Here is a 27,121-nt window from a genome sequence, read left to right as displayed (position 1 = left end):
ATAGATAATGACTTGCCTGTAAAGTACTGCAGCGCACTGACTTGTGTTGACCATGATATGTTGCTTCTTCCTCTTTGCAGATACAGACATGGCTGACTTTCCCATAAACCCGCTGGTTCTGATTGGTGCCGGCACCAGCTTTGCCTTCTCTGGCCTTTTCTATCATTTATACCAAGAGAAAAAAAAAGAACTGAAGAAGCTGAAGGCAAGTACATCACTGTTTGTGTCCTGTGTATGCACACAGCTCTAGTCTTACAACACACTTATTGGATGTTTTTCTTTTCCTTTTTTAAAGGAAATACCTGTTTTCAAGCCTGATCAACATTTGGTCAGAGTGCTGAGAGCGTCTCCCCACAAGCGACTGCAGTATGTTGCAGTAGAAGGTATAAAAATAATTTACATTTTAGTGAATGTAGTTTTAAATGGGATTGGTCCCAGATAATTGACAGTTTCCTTCATGTCTGTTTTGAGGCCTGGTGCAGGCAGACGGGGAGCCTCTGGCCAGCCAGTTTGTCCCACGATGCTTTGGTGTGGTTCAGAAGATTGCAGTGGAGAAGCACTGGAAATACTGGAACTCCCTCACCAACTCATGGTGCTTTTCAGCTACAGAATAACACCGAAAATGTGTCTCTTCGTTAATCTACCGGCATGTTAATGACAACTTGATTATCTTTCCAGGACTTCTCGGACAACGAACAGAAAAGAAAGCAACAACTCTGTGCCTTTCAGCCTGGTCAGCCCTGGCGCCTACATAGCTGACTTGTGCGTGAAGATTCGAAACCCTCTGGAGGCCTCTGGGTGCTTCCTGGACAGGGTCTACTACAAAGTTAGACATGCCGAGGAAGGCTTGACGAGCATGCTGTTGCAGGGCCTCAGCGGGGAGAAGCCGGTGGCGATGGAGGAGACTGAGGAGCTGCTGCGATTGGGGAGCACCCTGACCGGTTTCGGGGAGGTGGTGCTGGAGGGGGGTCAGGTGATGAGGCTGCAGGCCCCGCAGGATGGCCGCAAGTATATCCTGGTGCCCACCGACCACCGGAGCTTCATGGACGGCCACGAGAGATCGGCCAGCATGTGGAAGATGCTGACCGCTGTGACTGGCATCACGGGGGCTTCTCTTCTAGCCAACGTCATTTACGGCCTTGTGGGGAAACGGGACGACAGATCGAAGTAGGCTCGTAGATGTGGATGCTGTGGGTTGGGCGGCTTAAATGGCTGCGACAGCTTTTTTTTGGGTCTCCCAATACTGCCTTTGGGTGTTTGTATCTTTGATTCCATAGAACCATCCTGATGCAGAGATAAGTTGTTAAATATTGAACGAAACATATCAGAAACATAGAAAGCATAACAGCATTTTAGACAACGCAACAAAACTGTAAACAAATGAACAAAACAACCTTTTTACAAAAGCGACAACAATTATTGTTTGAAATAAGAGGGGGGTGAATTGAGACCAGATGAAATCCTCGTAGGTCTAATGGTGCACAGCAGCAGGTCGAGCTGTCACACGAACAAATTAACTCCAAACCCGATCATGTACAAGCCATCTTGTATTTGTTCTGCAGTCATTGGGCCGTAAGTATTCTAAGAAGCGTGTAATGAAATGCACTAATTTAATGCATGCTGTTTGACTTTATTTGATTTATTTAGGAGTGAAAGCAACTTTATAGAGGGAACATTTAATTTTTGGAATTAATTTTTTTTCAACATAAAAAGGTAAAATCATTACTGTGATGTAATCAATCATTTATTTTCACAATCTTTTGCTTTCATTGCAAGATTTTAACTGTGAACCTGATCAAAAGGAACAAAGGCTATTTAATCACTGTCGGTCTCTGGGCATCATGTCCAGATGAGACGGTATTAAAAATAAAATTTTAGGTGACTTTTGGACTGCGTCTATTTAGAAGATATAATCTTTTACTTCTTAAATCATTGTTTTGATGCCACTGTTCAGCTTGTAGACAAAAATAACATTAAACACTGTTGTGTATATATATACATATATATTTTTTTTTTAAGTAATGTGTTTGTACTTAATAAAACCTTAAAAATCAACTGTTCTATTGTATTAACTATTATTAACTATGTATTAACCATTGTGAGAGTTTGTGACGTTGACAGATGATGTATCTCTAAGCAGTCAGAGGGTCTTTCTTCTTTATTTGGATATTGGCGTTGACAGCACACAGCCCTTACATGACGCGGCACTGTGTGATTAAAATGTATGTCAGCGTGAACTGTACAGAGAACATCCTGCTGGATGTTAGTGGTAGAAAGCTGCTGTGGAGGGTAAACCCTACTGCCTGAGTCCTTTTTATCCAAACAATAGTTTAATTTCCACAGAGTTGTCCTTTCTTAAGCGCTCCTCATTACTCCCCTTCCTCCTCTGAAGACTCCTCGGCCTCCTCCAGCCACTGGATGAACTTCTGTAGCTGTTGGAGATAAACGTGACATTCATTCATTTTTTTTAATATATATATATATATATATATATATATATATATATATATATATATATATATATATATATATATTCATTTCTAAGAACAAAAACAGACTGGCGAGTTTCACATGAAAGTTCTCTTTTTCTGGCCATTTTGAGAGTATAATCGAACCCACAAATGTGATGCTCCAGATACTCAACTAGCTCAAAGGAAGGCCAGTTGTATAGCTTCTCTAACCAGCATAACTGTTATTATGCAATTATGTTCGCACTGCTGTGCGAACATAATTGCACAACGGTTTTCAAATCATCCATTAGTCTTCTATGCGATGAGCAAACACAATGTCCCATTAGAACACTGAGTCATAGTTGCTGGAAATGGGCCTCTATACACCTATGTAGATATTTCATTAAAAACCAGACGTTTCCACCTAGAATAGTCATTTACCGCATTAACAATGTATAGTGTATTACTGATTAATTTAATGTTATCTTCATTGAAAAAAAAAACAGTGCTTTTCTATGAAAAATAAAGAAATTTCTAAGTGACCCCAAACTTTTAAACGGTAGTATATATACATATTTTAGAAAAAGGAAATGATCATTTGAAAAACCCCACCCATGTGAATGATGTCTTGACTTATATATAACTGTTATTCTTTTTTCCTTGGAAGCCTGGTTTGGTCCCCGCAAGCATAGTTTACATTAATATTTAATATTTTCTTCCTCTACGCTCTTTTAAATAAAGTCCTAATGCATTGCATCACACCATCCAAACGTCAACCCTTCATTGCATAACTGAAATGATATCATACCATTCCGTGTGACCCAGCTCCCCCTGTACCTACCCCCTGGTTCTTGCGGAGCTGCCTGCTCTTGTCGGTGGTGGCTCCCTGCGAGAACCAGCGTAGTATCGTCTCCTCTTCCAGGATCTCCAGCTGGTACATGTCCATCAGGATCTGGATGGGGGGAGGGGAGAAAAACACTCTGCATCCTCAGCACCAGGTACAGTCCAGGCTTGGTGAACGCAGAGAACAAGCTGCAGAATACTTTTCTCGTGATCCTGAGTTCAAGCAGGTTGCTGAATAGGTAGTATGGATTTGACCCTGACCTTGACCATGGCAGCCCAGTAGCTCTCCTGCTCTAGGAAGTGCTCCTCAAAGGCAGACAGACAGTCCAGATAGTCCTGTGCTCTTTTGACGTAGTTCTTAAACACCGGCGCCCACTTCTTCAGTAACTGAGTTGGACAGAGACAAAAAGTGCGAACTAAAAATTGTGGATCTTCACTTCCACCGTGCCAACGCTGGACACACGAGACGTATTTACCGGTAGAAGCAGAGCAACGTATTGTGACGGGGTAAGCTGTGGGCCCTGTTGCTGGAAAGGGTACTCCAGCACCACTCGGGTTAAAATCTGCATCACCTCTTTCAGACAGATGTTGTAGGCGTACCTGAAGAGAGAGAGACAGAGTAGAGTGTGTCAAACTGAACGTGCGAAAAACGGCCACTTCTGAAAGAGAGCATTAGAACTGTGGGCTGTTTTAAGTCCTTCCTTCCTTACTTGAGAGAGTTGATCTCAAGCACGAGATTGTCGCAGTTGATGTTTTCCTCCAAACCTCTCTGCAGAGTCCCGAGCACCTCCATCTGGAAGACTGCACATGGACGGACCAACGAACAAGAGTCAGAGAGAAGGACGTCTCAAAGTCAAACACAATGGAGAGGCTGAAGTCCTCACGCATTAAGAAAATAAAGAAAACCAGAAGCCAGAGAGACTTGAATATTGTGACAAATGGTAACCCTATTCTGAGGGTTTATTTCCTAATATTTTTTACTAGAAAGCTTCCTACTGATGTGCACAGACTCAAGGTTAAGATATCCAAGCTATTTACCCTGGAATTAATACTAAATAACATAGTTATTTGCAAGACACTTCCATGGAGATTACTAGGAATTTACAAGAATTTTGAATTACGTGATTGGACTTGAGACAAAAGTGGAAATAATTTATCCTAATTTACCGCAAATATAGACAACAAAAGATGATATCAATTGATGCCAATTGTGGAAAGAATTCGACTGAAAATTAAAAATCAGATATTTCATTACACCTTTTGTAATCTCTTCATATGTGAAGGATCCTTTGGTTTCATCATGTTGGAGAAAATGTGGAAAAATAGGAGATCACACAGATATCTTTTGGGACTGTCCAGTAGCGCAAGGTAGGAAAAACATCAAAGCAGAAATCGATAAAATCATCGAAGTGGAGGTACCCTTAGGCCCATTAATATTTCTGCTGGTGTCTATACCAAAAGATTTACGGGACACCGATCTGAGGTATATTTTGCGTATACTTTTAATGATTGCCAGGAAAATGATAACTGTGAACTGGAAGGATGTAAAACCACCAACCATAACTCAGTGGAGACAGAGATGAAAACAGGTCCATACAATGGAAAACATGACCACAAAGTTACAGTTGACAATGGATACCTTCACAAGAAGATGGACTGGTGTTACACTTTACCTAGATGCTTGAACAACTGAGAAGGGTTGTGGTAACAAAACCAAGATGTAAAACTAGATTACCACTGCTAAACCACTTTGTAAATCCTACCCGGAAATGAATGTCAGTTTCTTTTTATTTCAGTATCTTTTATTTTACTATATGTTACTTTAGTTATATATTTTATTTTTATTTATTTCATTTTATATATTTACTGCATATATCATTTAATTGTACTTAATTTAGCGATTCAGTCCTCCCCTCCCTTATCATTGAGCCCTCCTTGTGGAGTGTATGTGCAGAAGTGTGTGCATGTGGGAGGGTACATGTGGGTGTGCTGTGCGGGTGTGTATGTTGATGTGGATGGTTGTGAATATGAAGGAACATTTGTTGGTGTGGATGTTCATGTATGTAAGGGTTGGCATTTGTGCTCGCATTTGGACTATTGATACTAATACTACTGTTTTGATTGTTTTCTAATTATTTTGTTATGTTTGTTTATTTGGATGTCAGGGATGGCTCTGATGTGTTGAAAACGCTTTTCACATTTTTGTTCTGTGGTACAGAAATTTTCCCGTGAGTCAACAGGTTAATCTCTGATGCAAATGATAGTTAGTTGCATCCCTTAAGCAATTAATACATTTCATTTTGTTTAGTGATTATTATTTTGTGGGAGTAATCAGAGTGATGTAGTAATGATTAGCACTGGTTTTGTTTTTTGGTCTCTTGGTGCCAGTAGGGGGCAGGCATGTGGTTCCACAGACCTGTGAAATCAACGGACTCTCACCTTTGACGTCATCCATCTCGGGGGAGGGGATCACCGGGTCGTCAGGATCATCGGGCTCGCCGTCCTCACTTTCACTCTCGGGGTCAGGATTCAACACCAAACCTGTTGCACAGGAAACAAAAGCCAGGCTGCTGGGACACGGACCAGGGAACTGGAGTACTTACTCAAATTAACGTAACAAGCCAGTCGGCCCGCTATCCTACCCCAGAGGCACTGCGACAGCTCTTCATCCTCCGTGTCGTCCAGACTACCAACCTTCCAGATGTAGCCTTTCCCCTCGGCTCCGACCTCTGCCGGGTTAAACGCTGGAGCACCGAAGGACAACAGCTCATTAGCACGGAACATTTAACCATTTTGTGCATGTCAGTGCACGCTCAATACACACCTTTCAGTTTGGTTTTGTCTTTGCTGTGACCAACTGCGGCATCGTCACTCAGGAATTCATCATCATCCTCCTCTTCCTCCTCGTCCGGATGGTGCATGGACACCACAGTGCCCTCGGGGAGAGAGGCGTTTGGTCCAATCACCACCTTGAAAACAGTACCCAGGAAATTAAATGATGATGATGAGAGAGAGAGAGAGAGAGAGAGAGAGAGAGAGAGAGAGAGAGAGAGAGAGAGAGAGAGAGAGAGAGAGAGAGAGAGAGATATATATATATATATATATATATATATATATATATATATATATATATATATATATATATATGCACACAAATTGAAATAAAGTTCTCTCCTGCAGAGGAGCGCATATGCATTGTCCCGAAAAAACAGTTTTTTACAACATACAGTCCCCAAAATTGTAGCGATTAGCTCTTTGCCAACATGCAAAGTTCTCCAGTGCAGCATTAACATTTTAAAGAGGGTTTATATGTGCCGGCTAATAAGATTTAGTGGCTGAAAGATTTGAAACGTCTGAATGAGTCGAGTTGTGTAGCTTTTTAAATAATGTAAAAATGTATATACGTTTTTAAATGCCAATCATTTGCGTGTATGATGATTGTGGAAGTTGAAATACTGTCTTGTGCAATACTGTCACTATATTTTGTGCCTTATTTTGATTCATATTTTTTTGCCTTAAGCTTATTTTATCCTTAAAGTTTATTGTAATTATTGTAATTCTGTGTTAGGAGGACCTGGCAAAATAAGCTTTTCGTTGTACAGAATAACTGCCTGTTATCTGTGCATATGACATATGCAAATATCTTGAATATTGAAGCAGCTGATATGTCAATGTAAAATGCTAGACGCTGCAATTGAGGTTTCAGTTTAAGTGAAAGTGCTGAAAACATTTGAACTGATAATTTAAGGGTATTCACAGAACATTGTTTTAGCTAATTGACCTGAAAAATAATAATTAAATAATAACAATCGCTTACATTATATGCCAGGACACACTGTTTGTTCAGAGTCACGCCTTCTTTGATCTCTGCCTTGTCGCAGACCACAGACTGGCTGATGACCACGTTGCTGGCAATGTGCACATTACTCCAGATGTAGGCGTGGTCAAGGGTTACATCGTCACCTGTTGTGTTTATTTTTTTAAAAAAAGGGTGGACTGTGAACATCACTTTTATTATGTGCTTTTAGTGTCGGACGCTGATGGTTGGGGAGCTCACCTATGGTGCAATTGTTACCGATGACGCTGTTAGAAATGTAACAGTTGGCGCCGATGCTCGTGTCGGAGCCGATGAGGACGTTCTCCTCCATCTGGCTGCCATGGCCCAGGCTGACTCCGGACCCCCGATAGACATTGTGGCGCGAATACGTGCAGCTTCGTCCCTTCTGGTCGATAAAGTTGGCCTCGGGGGTGAGCGGGTAGGCCCACCGCCGCACGAGGTCGGACGACACCGAGTCATACATGAGGAGGTTGGACACTCGGACGCCGTAACCATCCTTGGTGACGTGCATGTGTATCTGGTTGCCCAGGATCTAAACAGAAAAAGGAATCAGTTATGCACCGAATTGCATCTGTAGAGTTACATGATCCCAATTTAAAAAAGGAAAAAACATTGTGGCTGCGCCGTACCTCTTCATTGACCAACATCCCTCTGACAAAGTCATTCCTAGTCTGGTAGTCAAAGTTGTCGGTAAAGAGCTCAGCAACCTGAAAGAGGAAAGTAAACCCTTGTTACCTCACTCACTAACGGTCAGATCAATAGCTCCTGTCTGTGTACAAAAACTAACCTGCGGGGAGCAGATACTGATGTGACAGTCCAGGAGGTCGTGTCTGATTTCAAACTCGTCGCTTCCGTTGTGAAAAATGTTCTGCAAAACAAATGGGAGCGACTGTCAATCGTCAAAAAAAAAAGGCCCAAGCATGTTGATGTGGCGAAATGTGCCACTCCTACCATGGGGAACTGCAGCCTCTTCAGCCCTTGGGTCTTCTGGTAATGTAAAATCCGTTGGCTCCTGCTGTCCATAGCAACAATGACATCATCTTCCTCGCAGCGGGACTTGTGACCCGGCGAGGATTCCTTGAACACCATCGTCATCACCGAGATGTTCTTCTCCATCTTTCGACGATACCTGTGCACGACAAAATGACACACAGTAGTAGATAGATAGATAGATAGATAGATGTATACTTTAATTAGTGTGTCACAGTAGCAAGCAACGTACATAGAAGACACAAAAAGAAGATATATCTGGAATTCAAAATACTCAATATTAGGGCTCAGTGTTTCCCCTAACGTTATAATAGGGGTGCGGGGCGCTTCCCTGAAGAAACCCGCCGCCCCCCTGTAATTTTTTCTATAACGCCAGATAGCAGAAGTACTTTAAGGTTCTCTTTCCTATAGAACAGGTCGACACATTGTTCTGTTATTAAACAAACTAAACGGCCGTATGTTATTGATCTTATCTGCACGACAGCATGTCATTTCTGGCTCTATGGTCCCGTTACAACTCTTCTCTGCTCTCTGTGTCGCACACGGCGGAGTTCTACACGGCGGAAAGCCTGCTCACTTTGTGGTTGTCATTTAAATAAATGAACACCATGTTTCCTTTAAGTCAGTATTTATCAAACTGGGGCGGTATTTATTACAGCAAGAGGAAATGCTGATTTTAAATGTTCACTGTATAGTTCGCCGTTAATAGGTTACACTGCGCATGCGCGACTCGCCGATTCCCTGGCATTTTGTCAAAAGCCGATTCATGAAATCTCCGTTTGAGGTCGGCTTACTGCTGTTGCGTCTTTCATCAGAATACAGATCTCAGATCAACATTGAGCATTAATTGAAAGCCGTATAAAGTCTACAACCCTGTTTATAAAGAGTTGTAGAGGAAAGCAGCTCACTGCAGCCACTAATACTGATACAACCTGATGCTCACACGTCTGCACTCATTCTGTTTTGTTTGGCAAAAAAATAAGATATTTACTAGTAACTCCATATTAGTTCTTTTTTGCTTAACTTTATTTTCATTTTTCTAACACAGTGATAGCACTTTTCTTTGTTTTTGTCTGATGGAGCAATCTGGTTTACTTGAAAGTGAATGCAATGTTCTTTATTCTATTATTTATAAAAGCACAGATGGAGTCACTAGTAGTACTGTGAGGTACCACTATGTAGTCTGTCCGTCCGTAATCGATTATTAAAATAATCGTTAGTTGCAGCCCTACTCAATATATACAACAAAACAGCAGAGCGTATTAATGTAGGAAATTAAACAATAAAGTGCAAAATGCAAAGTACGTGCAGAGTACTTTTCTATTCAGTCTGTATATTAATATTCTTCTCTACTGTTTTACTGCTTATTTATTTATATTACTTGTTTCTATTTTATTATTCTTTTATTCACTGTGAGCAATGCTGCTGTAATCCTGTAATTTCCCCACTGAGGGACTAATAAATTATTATCTTATCTTATCTTATTTTATACAAGTATGTACAGCGACTAACTAAACAACAAAAGCGGTGCAAGGGCTATTGATGTTGATGTTGAGTCAATTGACAGAGGATCTGGCCAGAGGTGACTTATTATAAAGTCTAATAGCAGTGAGCAGGAATGTTCTCCTCTATTGGTCCTTGTGACAGCGGAGGACAGTAGCATAGATGGAGATAGTCTCTCCAGACTATATTAATAACAAAGACTTATCATCTCTTACCTGTGCTCGTGCAGTGCCGGACTGATGTCAATATTCGAGACCACATCTCCGTAGACCAGCACGAAGTCCGACCGCAAAAGGGACTTGGCATCCACGTCCCGGAGCACGTCTCCGAGGGATCGGTACAGCTCCGAGGTGATGATGTGGACCGTGTTTGGAGAGGTGGGTCGGCACCACTTGGACTTCCTGTCAAGACACAGAGACAAGTCACATCACTGTCACTGATGATCACACACAGCGTTAGTGGAAACTCACAGCAGGTGTTCCTTGATTTGACTGGCCATCCAGCAGCAGAAGACGAACGTCTCCTGCACCCCGGTGGACGTAAGGAACTCCATGGTGTAGTCGATCATGGCGACGTTGCCCAGCGGCAGCAGAGCCTGTCGTCATTGAAAGAAAAAAAAGTGTCGACAGATGTCAGAAGTGTAACTGCGAGTAGCTTGTTCGGCGTCAGGGGTGGAAATAAGACCCCCAGGCGCACTGTTAAACAAAACCAACCCAACTGCTCTAATAGAGGCGCAATGGTGACGCGTTTAGCGCAGTTATAACGGTGTAGGTGCAGCCCTGTCACTGTTGACAGCATGGACGTTAGTTAGCGAACCATTGGCGCCCCCGTTAGCATAGCTTGATGCCTACCCTCGGATGGTCTTTGGTCACCGGGAAAAACCTCCGGTTGAAGCTGTCGGCGACTAAGACAGCCTGCAGCGGCTTCTCCTCTTCCTCCTGCTCGTCGGCACCCTTTCTGCCCGAAAGGCCAGCGCCCGAACGACTCTGTTTTCCTCCTCTACCGGCCATGTTTGACTCCCAGGTGCTAGCACGACTCGTCAGACTCGGCTACGGCGGCGGCGGAGGGACAACCCTCCTTCGTGGTTGTAGTGAAGTTGGTTTTCGCACGGTGTAGGATTCACTGTGCCTTTGTTTACATTGTTTAATTCCAACTATTCACTTTGCCTGGGGCATTACACTACAACTGGTCTTTTGCTGCATCTAATGTATACTACAGATATTAAATTGCAGTCAACCGACGAGAGGAAACCCCATTTCAAAAAGCAAATAAAAAAAGTGTTATTCTAAGAAAGCTGGTGGCCTGGCAGAAGTATAAAGATACCAACGAGTTTCATAGCAGCAGAGAGTGATTCAGTAGTCACAGTGCATCCCTCCCAGTCGTACTGACTCTCGGGAATTTGTGATCTGAATTATATATCAATGAAAACATGTTGGTGCTTCAAAATGACGAGCTTCACCATCACACGTTGCACAAAAGATTCTCTTGAACGGGATATTTCTCAGGATGACTTTATTGTAACTCAGCAACTGAACATCTGAACCAACATGTTTAACTTCAGCAGAGACAAAACCATCTGGCTCCTGCCGTCCAACAGTTTGGGCAAGAACCTTCATTCACTGCTCTGTGAAAGCTCAACAGTTTTCCCATTTTGTCCTCAGCCACCTTGAGCACAATACACTGCCAGAAAAACACTATTGGTGTTGTTTGGTTATCTTCTTGGCGTGCTCCAACACAGAGTCATAGCACTGGGTTTTGGATGTCCAGGAAGCTGGAATTCCCTCAAATCCAAGCTGTGAGAATTCAAATAGCACATTTTAGAAATCATCAGCCAGGCAATGCTGGTATAATAATAAATATATAGTAAATGTAAGATTAGCACACAGTCATACCTGGGCCCCAAGACAGGCTCCAATGAAGGACCCTCGACTACAGGTGCATCCCCCGCAGCTCATGGTGTCTCTGACAGCCTGCTCATAGTGCTTGGCCGTCAGGACTCCATGTAGCGCCGCTTGGAACGCACCGGGCAAACCTGAAAGAACATCAGCAGCAGACGTGAATAAAGTGAAGGCACTGTAACTGGTGGTCTCAGATTTGTCTTGCGTGGTATATGACAGCGGCCTGAGTCACGGTAAGTACTCAAATTATGATAGATGTGTTCAAACGAGCTTTGTGAGGATACCTCATGTGTTTGGAAACACAGTGGGGATCAGCTCCTGAGGAGTCTTGGATAGATACTCCTTCACCTGATGAATGTGCCCTGGAATCAATCAGAAGAGGGTCAACTCACAGACAATCAAACGTTATTGCATGTTATTTTTTTATTTAGTAATGACTCTGTATATTATCGCACAAAATGAGGAAGGGTGAACCCTTTAAATCACATGACTCGGCCCCATGACTTTGGTGTAGTGGAGCAACAAAGCGACAGGCCTCACATACCAATAATTGCTTTGTCCAGATCCTGGGGCTGCTTTCTGTTCGGGTCACTGAGCTGGTTGAGCACTGAGTCTAAGGCTTTGGGATCAGGACCGTTCAGGATAAAATGCTCCAGGAACCTGGGGAAATAAGTCAACGTACGTACATTTGTTGACAGTCCCATGTTCGTCCTTTTTTTACTGCAACCACTTTTCACTGCATCGAGCGTGTCATTGTTGCATTGAGAAGTGCCCGTACTGGTTTCCTGGTGAAATGTCTTCGCACCTGTTGTGCCTTCCAATAAAAGAAACAATTAATCCCAGATTCTGAAATGAGCAGTATTATAATTACCATCAAGTAAAAAAACATGTATATGTTACATACATACATATACATATATATATATATATATATATATATATATATATATATATATATATATATATATACACACATATATATATATATATACACACATATATATATATATACACACATATATATATATATATATATATATATATATATATATATATATATATATATATATATATATATATATATATATAGTAAACATACTAGCCTTGCAGCTGCTAGGGTCTCTGCCACACATGCATCATTGTTCTGGGTGACACGGACTGCCTGCTCAACTTTTTCCAGCATGTCCGGCTTTCCTGCATAAAAAGCCACCAGAGGAGCCAGTTTGGCGATTCCGTCAATCTGACAGTCGTTCTCACAGCCTGCGGGAAATACAACACATTAGTTAGAGCCACTCCCCTTCATTACATCTTCAGCTATTTTGTTATAAAAATACCACGGATCTACCTGTCTCCTCTTTGCCCGCATCCACATTCTTCAGGAAGCTCTTCAAACTTGCGTGTCTCCACGGCCCCTCGATGGGCAGCTGAGGTCTTGGACCTGTTGTAAACGAGGACCAACACATCATCAGATTAATGAATTATTCTGCACACAACACCCTTCTCCGCTGCAGGATAGGTATCCTACCTCCTCTCTCTCTGTAAGGGTCGTTGACGGGCGTGTCATACTCTGATCCAGGACCAAAGAATTTCAGGGTCCGCTGCTTCAGATCGTCAACATTTAGACCTAGCCACATAGGTTACATGAATTAGACACAGGATAAACATAAAACTCGCACAGCTTTATTTTTATACCGGGTCGATAAGAGGAAGAAGCAAGCCTACCCCCACATGCAGACAGGGACTCCAGCAGAACAACGGCCTGGTCCCCGTAGCAGCTCTGCTGGCCCGTCTGCCTCCTGTAGAAAGGGTTGGCCGACTCGGGACAGAACTCGGGGTTTGGACGTTGAGCCAGAATCTCCTGCAGCTTCTGGAGGTCATACACCCAGTGGAGGGGCTGCGCTGTAGGGGGGCGAGGCAGCAGGTTCATCTCATGTTTTGGTCAGAAAACAGAAGTTCATTGAAATCAAATGTCTAGCTGAGTTTAGAAAAGGAGCGAGACAGCATGCACAAAACCACTGGTATTGTCTTTAAGGGTAAAGCAAATAGTCAGCACCTCAACAGAACAGTGCCTGCTGATCTTAAGGTAGTGAGACTTTGGTAAAAAAAAAATATAAAAAGAAGAAGAAACTTTAAGAGTATGAAAACAGGGGGTAGGAGAATGAACCCTTTTTATTGACCTTCATACATTGCACTGACTACATACAACACAACACTTTGACAGACTTTCACCATCATTACCTGCTGCATCCGCAACTGCCGATCCTACGATGGCTCCTATCGCTCTGTTGGCCAGAGATGCAGCCATCTGTAAAGACCTGCAAAGTAATAATGGCATTTAGGAGAATTGTTATTTGTTGATAAAAATACGTAAAAAAAAAAAGATTATTATTGTAATTACAGCGGAAACTGTCGATTAGTCACAATGGTCATAATAGTGTAGGTCACTTTTCAGGGGGAAAACACAGAACCCTCACTAAAGGGATGTTTTGCAGCTGTTCTCTGATTCCCATCATTGTAAACTGAATGTCTTTGGGGGTTTTGAACTGAACCAGAGTTGCAGTACCACGTCACCTTGAGCTCTGGGAGGTTGTGTGTCTCACCATTCTGTGACAGTTCACAGTAACTAAAGAGCATGGATTAACCCAAAATAATGATATATATGACAGTATACCTGCACAACAGAGATACTAATCTATTTCAGTGATCTGCACTCTGCTCCCTCTTCTGTGATCTCTGCCTGTCAGCCTTCGTTGCTCGTGAAGCTGCTGGCAGTCGCGCGTGACTTTCCGCAGCATTGTTTACCACGGGTCCAAGGAGCGGCAGTTAGTGAGCGCAAGCTAGCTAACTGACGGCCGCGAGGCGAGACGTTGAATGTAGGCGGACAAGAAGAAGCCTCACCTTGAACTCCGTCAACTGTAGCGTTGTATGGACACACTAATACGGACAGGTCGCACTTTTCACGTTACTCACGAGTGAAGTGAGTTCAGTCAGCAGTGTTCATAAAACATGTTATGAAAGGTTGTAGCCCCGCCCACCAGGGAAGGAAGCATATGGCCGCGCCCCCCTCTCTGGGCACACTTTGACCAACATTGTGGCCGTTTCTCAATACCAAGTACACAGGTCTTGGCTTGTGAACTTCTGGAGTCTGGTCTTGGGAGTCTGGACTTGAGAGTCCAGACTCTCAAGGACAGGAGAACGCAGGACGGTCTTTCTGCAATTGGAACAGCAGCTGACCTGATGACGTCACCACCTCAGCTGTTGTTGTCATGGTTACTCTGATTCTTCACTGTAAAGTATTTTTACATTCAAACAAAATATGACAACCCTGCTTTTTTTGTACTGGTTTCACAGACATACACATATAATTGTATATATATATTGTGTTTATAAATATGCATTTTATATAAATATTTATATAGATACACATATAAATGTAGATATAATATGTTTATAAATGTGTTTTATATATACTTATATATTTATATAGATACACATATAATTGTATATATTATATGTTTATAAATATGTATTATATATATATATACTTATATATATATACATATAATTGCAAACAATTCGGTCAAAAGTACTAAGACACCGCTGTAGTTCAAAGTAAAAGTTAAATTAAAATCTTAAGTTATAAACCTTAACCTTTCCCTCAGTCAAACTGATTTAATGTGACTGTGAATAAATAATAATGATTGCTTGTTAAATCCTCGAAACAGAATTATATCTCATGTTTAATCGATACGGCGACATCGGAGCCAGCGGATCATTTCAAAAAGTCCAGCCGAGATCAGGCTGCTCTCGGCGGGCAGCAGAGCGCTGACGGCCCGGTGCTGCGGGGCTCACGGTCCCGCGAGAAGGACCTCAACTCGTCGGCGTATCTTTTTAAGTCGGCTGATTCTTGAGAAAGCGACCACAGATTTGATGCTTAAACAAATAAGTTCTCGCCTGAAAACATCCTAAAATTACATTTTGTGACTCAACAACGGTAGTATTCATAGAATGTCAACTTTCAGTTATGAGTTTTCTCATCCGCCATTGTTCCCCGTTTGCTGGTCCGAAATGCATTCTGGGATATTGGCTCTCTCAAGTACGCTCAAGTCTGCTCTGATGCATCCCTGGTAAAATGGGCGGATCAAGTCACATCCGGGCATTTTCACCGTTCTTGGCGAGAAGCGGACTTTTGAATTAGAACAGTACTTGGGCCGCGACTGATGACGTTTCACAAGTCCACGAGAACACAAGTACAGAGAAGAACGCTGATTGAGAAACGGCCTGTATTTGTTATTGATAATGTAAAAGCTGTAACACACGTATGCTTTCAGTGCTTCAGCGTCACTTTGGATGCATTAAATATACGATTGAATACAATACAGTTGTGGTAATGTGGTGAATGTCACAGGTTACACATTGAATACCCCAAACACTGAAATACAATAGACAAATAAGAACTTCAGTGTAAAGTATCCAATTTGCAATAGGTCATTAAACCTTTTTCAATTAGCAGCATTTATGGCGACACGGTCATCAAACAGGGCTCAGATTGGCAACTGGATTAAGATTTTAGTTAGTTACTGACCATAACAGCAGATGTAACTGCTGCAGAAACGAGTGACCGGAAATGATCGCTCCCTCTTGTGGACAAACCATCACATAGAAGAGACTCTCCACCAACTGCAGGACACACACACACACACACACACACACGCACGCACACACACACACACACACACACACACACACACACACACACACACACGCACACACACACACACACACACACACACAGACACACACACACACACACACACACACAGACACACACACACACACTTTTATAGCAGGACCTGAAAAGAATATGGGGAAAAATTGCTTGATTATATTGGATTAAAGAGGGACAAGATGCTGTGTGTTACCATGTAAGTGGGTTTATACAATTAACACAGCAGTATTGTATTCATATTGGAGCCTGTGTACTCTGCACATCAAAGGGTAAATCCACAGTGAAAGACAAAAGGCTCAAAAAAGCAGTTGCATTGCCCTTAAAATCCCCTCGGTCAGTGATGTACAGCAGGTGTATTCATTCCTCATCAAAGTTAAAACACCTGCTGTGACATCACTGACTTGGATGTGGCCAAAAGTGGGACATGCTTGAAATATTCAGTTTGTGGCAATTTAGCCATTTGCTGGACAAGCAAAAAATTATATGCTGTAGGTGGTTGTAGTAAATAGTAAACTGGTGTGTTTGAATACAACACCTTTTTTTATTTTTTGGGTGAAATCACATGGGTGAACTGGCTCAAATATATTCTCATTTATTGATAAATTCCCCCATTGTTTCTGATTTAGGACCAGGAAAAGGGTCATGGAAGTTGTGTGACTGCATAAATATAAATACAGTCACACAACACCCGTTAACTTGATATGTTTACAGTCACACGTTGATCCACAGTATAGTTTTATATTCCATAGTCACTGACACCCCATGTAACCCACCCCCTCTAACATGACTATAAACACATACAGTTTGTGCATCCTTCAACGACTCTCTTCTAACAGAATATTTCCTGCTTCAACACTCCCGGCTGCATGTCCTGCCTCCGGAGAGAGGGGTGCGTCGTGTACCTGCATGTGTTTTGGGAGTATTACGATACCATGTAGTCTCTATTTAAAGATGACCTCCTTCCTTTCAATCAGTAAAGTAATATCACATCATCTCGAGCACACATGCTGCACACATTGCGCAGGACACTTGTGTACTGTATGTACCAATGCCCCCCCCCCCCCCCCCCCTCCCCCCGCACCCAAAAAATGCCGAACATGGCCCCTCCTGTAAAACTCTACGTTTCACTTTCTTCTTGAGTCAGGGCTAAGTGACACCTATTCACTGAGTCCTCAGCAGGTGCACCCTCTCCTCTCTCCATGTCCCTGAGTGACCCGGCACCACATTCTAGCGCTGCGCAGGTGCCAGCAGCAGCAAATTAGACACCGGCACCCCCTGCCTGATATGTACTTCTGTGTCCCACCTCCATTATTTTTAGCTGGGATGCAATCCTCCATCTACACTTAATATGGGAAAAGAGTGCCTCATATTCGCCGCCACCTCTAAATCCATCATAATGTATCACTTTTTCTTCAGTTGGGGCCAAGAGCAGCTCAACACACACACACACACACACACACACACACACACACACACACACACACACACACACACACACACACACACACACACATAAACTTCTTCTTTATTCCTTACTTTTGCACCATCTCTCTCCACCTCCGTCCATGTCTACGGGGAGAAAGAGAGCAGGTTGGTCATCATCTCCTCACTCCACCCACTTGTACAGGTCTGAAACACACACACACGCACACACACACACACACACACACACACACACACACACACACACACACACACACACACACACACACACACACAAAGCTGTCACCCCAGCAACCCCATTGGCCCCCACCTCATCTCTCCCGATTACACCCCACGTAGACATATATTTGCACCTATGTCAAACTTAGCCCAACCCCTCTTGCACCCTGTGCCCCACTGCCAGTTACCCATGTGAGGTTTTTAATAAGGTGGATGCAAGAGTTGGTCTTGCTCTCTTCTGGGTGACGCGGATTGGAAGGGGTTCTCTATACTTTTACCAAACAGTTTTTTTTTTCCTTTGCAAAACTGTAAATACATCGAACATCCTAGAGAGGAGCCATGAAGTGGACCTGGGTGCTTGTGGCAGTTTTGCTGTCCTTTGGGGCGTTATCACTGGGCAAAGAGAGCTTGGACTTCCCAGAGTACGATGGCAAGGACCGCGTGCATGACCTCAACGCCAAGAACTATAAATCTGTGATGAAGAAGTACGATGTCATGGTAGTGTACTACCATGACCATCCCGGATCCAGCCGCGTCGCCCAGAGACAGTTTGAGATTGAGGAGTTGACCCTTGAGGTGGGTTGAGTTGGGGACGATGGGTAGAATATGGAGGATAGCATGCTGATGGGAAAGCTGTATAACTAGTGCTGGATTCATAATGCAGAGCACACAGACATGTGACGCAGTCTTGAACTCATAGTCGCTGTATAGAGTTTGGTTAGAGGTTGTAGCAGAGTATGTATTTTTTATATAGTTTAGTTTTATTTGGTTGCACAGAATTTGAATCATTCAGTGAAAGAATACTGCTGGTAGAGGAATTAAGTTTTGAATTGAAAATGTAAAAACAGATGTAAGTGAGTGGTTACAATGAAAAGAAACAGAATATTTGGCAAAGACATCTTCTTTTTTTACAAGATTTGAAATGTGTTAAATGTGAGATGGAGCACAGAGGGCGTTATCATGGGAAGGTGATGCTGAAAGGTGGAAAATAGCTTTGCTGGATTCAGAAACGCTGATAGGTGAAGTCACAAACCTGCTGTGTGTCGTCAGTGTCGTCCAAGACCTGAGCTGCGGATATCATGTATTCTGGCAAAGGCTGAGCTTGTGTACAGTGTGTGTACGTGTGTGTACGTGTGTGTGTGTGTGTGTGTGTGTGTGTGTGTGTGTGTGTGTGTGTGTGTGTGTGTCAGCCTGGATACTCAGCAGTTTCATCACATTCCTCACAGAGAGACATTACATCATCATTCAGCAAGCTAGCTTTCAGTGTCAGCTCACATACGGATCAAACCCCAACTGACCTGAGGTCATGTTACTTAACAACAACAAAAAAAGAATATCAAATGTTACTCATATACAGCATTTTTCTAGAAAAGTTATATTTCCATTTCTTGTCCTTCTTGTCCATACATTGGGCCAAAAAAACGACCAGCCCGGATCTCAAACTTTATTCGACACAGAATTAATATTGTTTGAAGAAATACTGGTCTAATATCTGCTGTGAACTTAGGAGTGATGACAGATCTATGGAATAGATACACTGGATCATGTAGCAACCATATTTTAAGGCATTTGGCACAGCGACTGTATAGTGTATAATAAAGGCGGCTTTCTTAGAAACATTATGCATGTTTAATGTTTCAATTCAGCTGTGAGCATTGCCGAAGGGCTCCTTTTAGAATCGTCTTGCAAAACAGGCACAAGTATAGAAAGGAAAGCATGGATACATGCTGCTCCCCCTGGCATATCACATCCCATCAACAGCCTCCGGTGTCTCTTATGGGAGCCTTTGGGATCAGTCTCGCGGCTGGAGGCCAGCACTGGAGGTCCTGGCTCTGGTAGTGCACCCTCAGCTCTGCGCTGTGATTGACACTTGAAGTACTGTACTTGTCAGCGGATCCCAGAGAGAAGAGCATCGCCGCCACCTCGCCAAAATAGTCCCTGGCCTGGTGTGGCTTCTGGCGCTATATTTATCCCGAGCTGCTTTTGTGGAGGGTCAAGCTCTCCGAAGGCTTGCGTTTCTCCTTATGAATGTATTATGATTTACATTTAATGAGGATGTATTATTAGTAACAGGGAGCAGCAGCAAAGGGCCTTGAAGGCACTCTGTTAGTGAAAAGTTAAGTGAAATATGACATGGTGGGAGCGAGGAGGTCATAATTAAGTGTTTTCTCCCTTGGTCAAAGAAAAGTTACATTGTTAGGGGGCTTAACAGCGTGACTAGGGTCTACTGTGTGTGTTAATGCTAAATAATGTTGCTATGTTTCCAATTAAATTGCTGCATTCTCCTGATTAAATGCGCAGTGTTATTATATTGCTCACTGTCCATGAATACAAATTATATCAATTTGATGCATATAAGGATGTCAAAACGGTATGACAATGTATGAGGAGAAAATCATTTGTGATCCACAGGAAATTAAATTGTATCATATGCTGTGTTCATATTTTTGCCATATATATATATATATATATATATATATATATATATATATATATATATATATATGGCCATTTCTTACCAGTGAACAGGAACAAAATGCCAGTATTTAAGAAAACATTTACATGTATTTAAGCTGCAGAGCATTTTTGCATGTTTTGCATGCTGATTTAGCTATGAAATCCTATCCGAGCTACTCAGGATGTTGGTCTAACTGTACATGTAGTTAGGGAGGTTCACTTGCTCCAAATAAATTATATCAGCCACATTACAGCAGATACAACACGGTCTAACAAGTCTTCATGTTTTATACTTGGAGGATAATTAGAAATTAAGCCTTGAAATCACTTTTTATATAGTTTTAAACAAAAAAACAATGTCATCAGATAATTGAATTTGTTAATTTTACACATTTTAATCCAGATAAACAACCTCTAATGTTTCTGTGCAAATACACATAAGTATCTGTAGTGCACCTCTCACTTGCAGACTTGTAATGTATTGCTTTTATTTAAATGTTCACACAGGAAAATGGAAAAGAATTAGAAAATGACAAGCACAAATAATACCCAGTGTTTTTTTCACATATTTTTTTATTACAATTTATCTCCAAATGCATCCTTCAGTTGCTTGGATAATATGAAGCCTTACTCACCTCAATCACTTGCCCTTTAAAGGCTTTTTTTTAGCCTACTTAAATGCCAAGAGGGTGAGGTCTGCAATAAAATATAGTTCAATGCAAAATAAGCTACACAGTCACAGTTTAAACTAAATACTGTGCCTAAAGACTCAATTTGCTTCTTTTTTACATATATTTATACATCTATATCATTTTAGGTGTATATACTTTTGCACTAAATATATATTTGCATATATTCTAATTCACCTGCTACTGAGGTACAAACTTACTAACGAAGTAGCTTCACTGTGCCCCACCCATCTGGAAACAATTAAAAGAAAAAACAAGAATGTTCTGCTCAACAACCTGCAGGACAGGGGTGCGGTTAGTCAAACTATTTAAGACAGTAAAAGCAGCTGCTCAAGTTCTCTGACACCGGTGTGTGTGTGTGTGTGTGTGTGTGGTGTGTGTGTGTGTACGTGTGTGTGTGTGTGTGTGTGTGTGTGTGTGTGTGTGTGTGTGTGTGTGTGTGTGCGCGTGCGTGCATGCTTTTTACCATCCAAACACACTGACACAACCCTCGAACCACTACCTCAATGCCGCCTGTCTGTGAATGTGGCCCTGCCATTGGTGGAACCAACTGTCCGTCATGAGGTTCAAGTTTCATACAGATTTAGAAAGTGCATGAGCAGCGCTCAGAAAAGCAGGCTTTTAAGGTAATGAAACTCCTGAGTGGAACAACTTTGACGAAACGGTATAAATGTGCGTGAGACACTGCACACTCGTGCAGGCTTGTTCATGATTTATAGGCTCACACTGAACTGACATACCATGTCTTATATATGACAGTGTCTTTGTCTTACAGCTTGCAGCCCAGGTCCTGGATGAGTTTGACGATGAAGATATCGGAGTCGGCCTCATTGATGCAAAACACGACAAAGTCGTGGCAAAGAAATTAGGTGAACCCTCAGCAATATAACTGCAACACCTATAACGTAACCTATAAAACAAAATGAGACCAGCCACTATCATTATCTTAGCCATTAGTCAGAGTCAAACTATAACGGCTCAGAATTTGAACTAACCTGTCTAACTAGAGATACTGAAGCCTATAGATGTGGCCTGCTTTACTTTCATGTCATTGTAAAACAAGTAATCAGCCACGCCCTGAGCTGGCACTGCACTAGTGTCAAAAGATGTGAGTAGGACGAGGCCAACTTGTCAGCACCTTGTGACCTTTGCTCGGGGCGGGGCTTCTTCTCTTTTTCCCCAGGCCTTGATGAGTCCGACAGCATCTACATCTTCACAGACGATGAAGTCATAGAATATGATGGCGAGCTTGCAGCAGACACTATTGTGGAGTTCATCTATGATGTTCGTGAGGATATATTCCCCCAGTTTATTTATTTAAGAAGAAGAAAAAAACACATCTCTAAATCTCGGTTTGCTTTCTTTGAAGATGACACACAGAATCTGACTCTGGGTTCTTCTCTTCTCTGCCCCCCCCCCCCCCCCACTCCCATAGGTTATTGAGGACCCAGTGGAAATTATTGACAATAGTAGGGAACTGAAAGGCTTTGAAAACATCGAAGAGGACATCAAACTGGTGGGCTACTTTAAGAGTCACAAGTCAGAACGTAAGAATCTGTACTGTGATGGCATGATAACCTGTTTTGTCTTTTTTACAGTTGCTTTTCAACATAATTGCTCATGATTGCAAGTGCAACAGAGGCCAGGGTCAGATTGCTTGATTTAACTTTGAGCTGCAGACTGATTTGATTTTTAAAGGGATTTTCAAGTGACAACACTAAGAGCCACATTAATGATGAGTGCAACAAGTCTACATTCTTAGATATGTCATACAGGAGCTGATCTACTGAAACAACTTGATGGATGCCTATAACATTTCAGATTTTGAGGCTTTCGCCGATGCTGCTGAAGAGTTCCATCCTCACATCAAGTTCTTTGCCACATTTAGTCCTAAGGTGAGTAATAAAGATTATTATCTTACGTTTTTTTCATCTGTCATTTGGTGTCGAGCAGTTAGCGTAGAGCTTTTTTGCCTAACACAGCTGTCCACAGCTGCAGAAATGAGGTTTAAGGCGAGCATAGGTTGTGAGCCAGAGACCCATATCTAAATGGTCCTGTAGAGATGAGAGGTGTCGTGTTGGGTGAGCTTCTCAGTGGATTAGTCACTACGAGCAACTATTTTCCCACTACACACAGTCGTTTGGTCCATTGCTAATATCAAAATTTTAATTAGTGCAGCTTTAATATAATTGAGTATAACACACACATATTTTTTTCAAGCAATGGGCCAAAAATGGAGCCTTGGGGCACTCCACAAAGAAGCATAGCTCTCTTTGAGGATGAGAACATTTTTAATTCCATGTATTGGTGTTTGATCAGGAATAGGTTGGTGGCTAATCAACTATCATGTCTGAGGGAAGCGATGTTGCCCTTTAAAACACAAAGGAAAATGTCCTTGTGTATTTTGTCAGACAGCTTCCGAGAAGTCCTCAATGAAAGAAATATTCTCCTTCCTTATCTGTATATTGAAAAGTAAGAAGTACACTGGCAGACTTGTAAACATTGGTCTGCAGATTGGCCACTGGACATTCAAAAAACCTTTGTTGGTGTGCTGAAAACAATGAACTAAAGTGTCTCTTAAAAGTTGTATCAATCTGAATTAACACACCCAAAGCACAAACTGCACAACATTTAAAATTAAAAACAGAATTTTTGTCCTCAAACATTCATTCATGCAGACTAAATTGGTGTAATATTTTGTGATTGTGTGTTACAGGTTGCCAAAGCTCTGGAACTGAAGCTCAATGAGGTGGACTTCTATGAACCCTTCATTGATGATCCAGTGGTCATCCCAGGAAAACCTTACTCTGAAGATGAGCTGGTGAAATTCATTGAAGATAATGATAGGTAGGTCCCATCAATGCTATGCTACAATGATATCATGAGGTCAGGGCTCAACGGTCCATAATGAAGAAGAAGAAAAAACGGATGAAAACTTGTTCCTCTGTGATTTTTCAAGACCAACCCTGAGGAAGCTGCAGCCACACAACATGTATGAGATCTGGGTAAGAACTTTAAAACTTTCAAAGAGGCTTTGATGAGATTTCAACTCCAGAACATTTCTTCAACAAGTCACCCCAGTGGGTTCAGTTTGTCTTTGTTGTTTCCACAGGAGGACGATGTAGATGGTGAACATATCATTGCTTTTGCAGAGGAGTCTGATCCAGGTAAAGAAAACCTGAATGAATTGTAAACATTACGGAAATAAACGCCACAAGATTGTGTTAAAATCATAACCAGTCTAGCAAAATCATAACAGTCTAGCAAGTCTAGAAAGGGTAACGCTGAGCTGCATAGGGGATGACCAGATGCTATGGGGATGCAGGTGAATGAAGGATGAGTATCAAAATTATCTGCAAATGCCCATTACCACCATTTTCCGCCCTACTGATTCACCCTTATAGTAGTTTAGTTTTAGCTCCACTGTTGTGCTCTCCACTTCTTAGACGGTTTCGAGTTCCTTGAGATTCTGAAGCAAGTTGCTGAGGATAACACAGACAACCCTGACCTCAGCATTGTCTGGATTGACCCTGACGACTTCCCCCTGGTAAGAATACAACACCGTCCAATAACGCATGCTGAAACACATATTCTTCACAAAAGTCACATTTATTTGATTGACCCTGACTGATGACAGCTAAATTCATTCCAATGTGTCTTCTTCTTATCTTCCCTGCAGCTTCTGCCGCACTGGGAGAAGACTTTTGGAATTGACTTGTCCTTCCCACAGATTGGTGTTGTCGATGCTGGTGATGTAAGTCATATCTTTGGTACTTTATTCAGAGATTGCCTGATGCTGGAAGTTGTGGTAATTTGAATTACAAATGTGTACGGTAATATGAACAATCTTGATTGATCTTGTTTTACAAATCTTGGGAGCCTTGCTTTTGAAGAATATAATGTTCAAGATCCTGGGAGGTGGTGTGGGGAATAAGGTCCGGAGTCCAAAAAGAGTTATACTAATAATTATTTAATAAAAGAATGATGACAGAACAGCTTATGCAAACCCGATCGGGGCCCCTCCTTCCTCAACGAACTCCAGACCGCAGGTCTTGTCCAGATTTAAAAGGGCCGCTCTTCTTGCTCACGTGTTAGTTATAGGTCTCGTTCACAGAGCTTTAGGCCACTCATTGGTTAGTTCCACGGCATGCGATTGGCTAAAAGTCATAAACCACAGGACGAACCACAGGTGGTCCATTCTCTTTGTTCCTTAAGACCAAATGCTCCTTTGTAAAACCCTCAACCACTGTCTGTGTGTAAATTACCGCTGCACTCTCCAATACAGAGACCATGTGACCCTCAGCATACTAGTGACTCTGTGACCTGATAAACAATAATCTATTTTAAGCATTGCAATGTACACATGGACATCATTACACAGTAATAAAGTGACCTTCATATGCATACAATTACAAATCCCTCATAATAAAATCACTTATTAATAATCATATTTCATGCATTGTAATGTACACATAAACAACTTATTTTACATAGATGTGCAAGTCCAAATGTGACAAACTAAGCTTAAAAAACACTACACTTTATAGAGGAGCTCAAGGTAAAATCTACTTTTAATATCCCTAATATTTCAGTTGATATTATGCTTTCACGGTGTACATATCCTTAAAGGTTCTACAGCATTCAGAACACTGATATAGCAGAAAATAACTATTTGCCATGCAAAGTTAAAGTGGGCAGATCTTGAAGTCGCTCTCCCTCTTTGCACCATTAGCTAGTAGCTGCTGGCTCGGACGATGCCACGTTGAGGCAATGCCTCAATCCTTAATATGCTCTAAATTTTGAATTCATCACCCTTCAACTAATTTGTGTTCAATCACATTTTCTCAAAAATAACACACAGGAAACCTGGGGCAGGTAGTATACTACTGTAGATCGTTTATTTGTTTCTGAGACTCCGGGTAAAAGGTGTATGCGCCTCAATCTTTTTCTTCTTCTTCTTCTTCTTCTTCTTCTTCTTCTTCTTGCTGCAGGCTGACAGTGTGTGGCTGGACATGGACGATGGTCTAGACTTGCCATCTGTAGACGAGCTGGAGGACTGGATTGAGGCCGCTCTGTCAGGTGAAATCGATCCTGATCATGATGATGATGATGATGATGATGATGATGATGATGATGATGACGATGATGATGATGATGATGATGATGATGATGACGACGATGATGATGACGACGACGACGATGATGACGATGATGATGACAATGATGACGACGACGATGATGATGACGACGACGATGATGACGACGACGACGACGACGACGACGATGACGACGATGATGATGACGATGATGATGATGATGATGATGATGATGATGATGACGACGATGATGATGATTATTAAATCATTAGGTCATAATTTACTCTTTAAGTCTGACCAATGCAGTTTCAAGAGTGAACATCATTAACTCTGTCAAATCATCGTCTTTTGTAACTAGTTCTCATGTCGAACTCATCAGTCCATTTTGATCATCTGTTCATCCTCCTCTCCCCGCATCCCGCCGGGACAGTATTCCACTACTCGTTTAGCCCTCTCCCCGATTAATCTATTTACTAATCTTCCATGTAACAAAGTACTTCATAAAAAGATCCCACAGTACCTTTATTCACACATGTAGCACTGTCTGGTACAATTTAAAAAAAGAAATTATTTCAAAACCTCGCCATCTACTATTGATTTATATATTATTATCAAGTTTATAGTTTCCAAAACACTGGAAGGGTTACAGTGTTGTATGCATTGTGTCTGAGTCCATCTGTGGAGTCTGTTGCAGTCTGAATGTGTTTTGTCTGTTCATTTATTTCCTTGTTTACCCCGAAACAACTGAAGTCAGACCCACGGGTGCTAGCAGGCTATTCTGACGGGTCCTAAGTATCACCAGCCTACTCTGTGAAATCAATGTAACGCTGTACACTGAAAGTGCTGTACATCATATGGATGTTTTCTACGATGATGAAAATAACAGCCATATTCTATTTTTGTAACAAGAGGATTTTAACTTACTGTAAAGTCTTAAATAAATTACAGCTTGGACAGAAACCACCA

The 27,121-nt window shown here is 41.9% G+C and overlaps 4 protein-coding genes across 5 annotated transcripts; 2 read left to right on the top strand and 2 right to left on the bottom strand.

Annotated features, from left to right (window-relative positions):
- On the top strand, window positions 1-1,204 carry mul3 (mitochondrial E3 ubiquitin protein ligase 3). The gene is made up of 4 exons (XM_079237868.1): window positions 1-205; window positions 296-383; window positions 472-592; window positions 679-1,204. Exons 1-4 carry the CDS (start codon window positions 53-55, stop codon window positions 1,169-1,171), a joined length of 855 nt encoding a protein of 284 aa, XP_079093994.1. The 5' UTR covers window positions 1-52; the 3' UTR covers window positions 1,172-1,204.
- Window positions 1,205-1,228: 24 nt separating this feature from the next.
- Window positions 1,229-10,646, bottom strand: eif2b5 (eukaryotic translation initiation factor 2B, subunit 5 epsilon). Its single transcript, XM_079237761.1, has 16 exons — window positions 10,476-10,646; window positions 10,095-10,219; window positions 9,840-10,025; window positions 8,083-8,260; window positions 7,919-7,999; window positions 7,761-7,838; window positions 7,351-7,663; window positions 7,111-7,256; window positions 6,118-6,262; window positions 5,936-6,037; window positions 5,733-5,834; window positions 4,004-4,094; window positions 3,770-3,893; window positions 3,555-3,680; window positions 3,292-3,402; window positions 1,229-2,432 (listed from the first exon to the last, which is right to left on the bottom strand). The coding sequence occupies exons 1-16, from the start codon at window positions 10,632-10,634 to the stop codon at window positions 2,370-2,372; spliced, it is 2,130 nt and encodes a 709-aa protein (XP_079093887.1). The 5' UTR covers window positions 10,635-10,646; the 3' UTR covers window positions 1,229-2,369.
- A 473-nt stretch (window positions 10,647-11,119) lies between these two features.
- LOC306734212 (crystallin J1C-like) lies at window positions 11,120-17,813 on the bottom strand. Of its 2 annotated transcripts, none has more exons than XM_079215552.1 (10): window positions 17,788-17,813; window positions 13,761-13,837; window positions 13,245-13,421; window positions 13,048-13,146; window positions 12,868-12,960; window positions 12,626-12,782; window positions 12,067-12,182; window positions 11,807-11,884; window positions 11,517-11,656; window positions 11,120-11,417 (listed from the first exon to the last, which is right to left on the bottom strand). In XM_079215552.1, exons 1-10 carry the CDS (start codon window positions 17,796-17,798, stop codon window positions 11,319-11,321), a joined length of 1,047 nt encoding a protein of 348 aa, XP_079071678.1. In that variant the 5' UTR covers window positions 17,799-17,813; the 3' UTR covers window positions 11,120-11,318. The 2 variants fall into 2 exon arrangements, with proteins under 2 accessions (XP_079071678.1, XP_079071679.1); XM_079215553.1 differs by lacking the exon at window positions 17,788-17,813 and adding an exon at window positions 14,421-14,552.
- A 302-nt stretch (window positions 17,814-18,115) lies between these two features.
- casq1a (calsequestrin 1a) lies at window positions 18,116-27,121 on the top strand. The gene is made up of 11 exons (XM_079222317.1): window positions 18,116-18,489; window positions 21,835-21,928; window positions 22,243-22,343; window positions 22,495-22,606; window positions 22,881-22,954; window positions 23,776-23,906; window positions 24,019-24,064; window positions 24,172-24,226; window positions 24,506-24,606; window positions 24,739-24,813; window positions 26,051-27,121. Exons 1-11 carry the CDS (start codon window positions 18,253-18,255, stop codon window positions 26,417-26,419), a joined length of 1,395 nt encoding a protein of 464 aa, XP_079078443.1. The 5' UTR covers window positions 18,116-18,252; the 3' UTR covers window positions 26,420-27,121.

The sequence above is a fragment of the Taurulus bubalis genome, assembly GCF_910589615.1.
Source record: "Taurulus bubalis genome assembly, chromosome: 1".
Lineage (NCBI taxonomy): Eukaryota > Metazoa > Chordata > Actinopteri > Perciformes > Cottidae > Taurulus > Taurulus bubalis.
This window is presented reverse-complemented; position numbering and strand designations above follow the sequence as displayed.

What these genes read in the sequence shown, in the direction of transcription:
- mul3 (XM_079237868.1), top strand. Translation starts at nt 53, where the DNA reads ATGATATGTTGCTTCTTCCTCTTTGCAGATACAGACATGGCTGACTTT. An exon ending in AAGAACTGAAGAAGCTGAAG is followed by an intron (nt 206 to 295) that starts GCAAGTACATCA and finishes CCTTTTTTAAAG; the next exon opens with GAAATACCTGTTTTCAAGCC. An exon ending in AACTCCCTCACCAACTCATG is followed by an intron (nt 593 to 678) that starts GTGCTTTTCAGC and finishes TTATCTTTCCAG; the next exon opens with GACTTCTCGGACAACGAACA.
- eif2b5 (XM_079237761.1), bottom strand. Translation starts at nt 10,634, where the DNA reads ATGGCCGGTAGAGGAGGAAAACAGAGTCGTTCGGGCGCTGGCCTTTCG. An exon ending in CCGGCACTGCACGAGCACAG is followed by an intron (nt 8,261 to 9,839) that starts GTAAGAGATGAT and finishes TGTCGTGCACAG; the next exon opens with GTATCGTCGAAAGATGGAGA. An exon ending in AGAGGCTGCAGTTCCCCATG is followed by an intron (nt 8,000 to 8,082) that starts GTAGGAGTGGCA and finishes TTTGTTTTGCAG; the next exon opens with AACATTTTTCACAACGGAAG.
- casq1a (XM_079222317.1), top strand. Translation starts at nt 18,253, where the DNA reads ATGAAGTGGACCTGGGTGCTTGTGGCAGTTTTGCTGTCCTTTGGGGCG. An exon ending in TTCATTGAAGATAATGATAG is followed by an intron (nt 23,907 to 24,018) that starts GTAGGTCCCATC and finishes TGATTTTTCAAG; the next exon opens with ACCAACCCTGAGGAAGCTGC. An exon ending in ACAACATGTATGAGATCTGG is followed by an intron (nt 24,065 to 24,171) that starts GTAAGAACTTTA and finishes TTGTTTCCACAG; the next exon opens with GAGGACGATGTAGATGGTGA.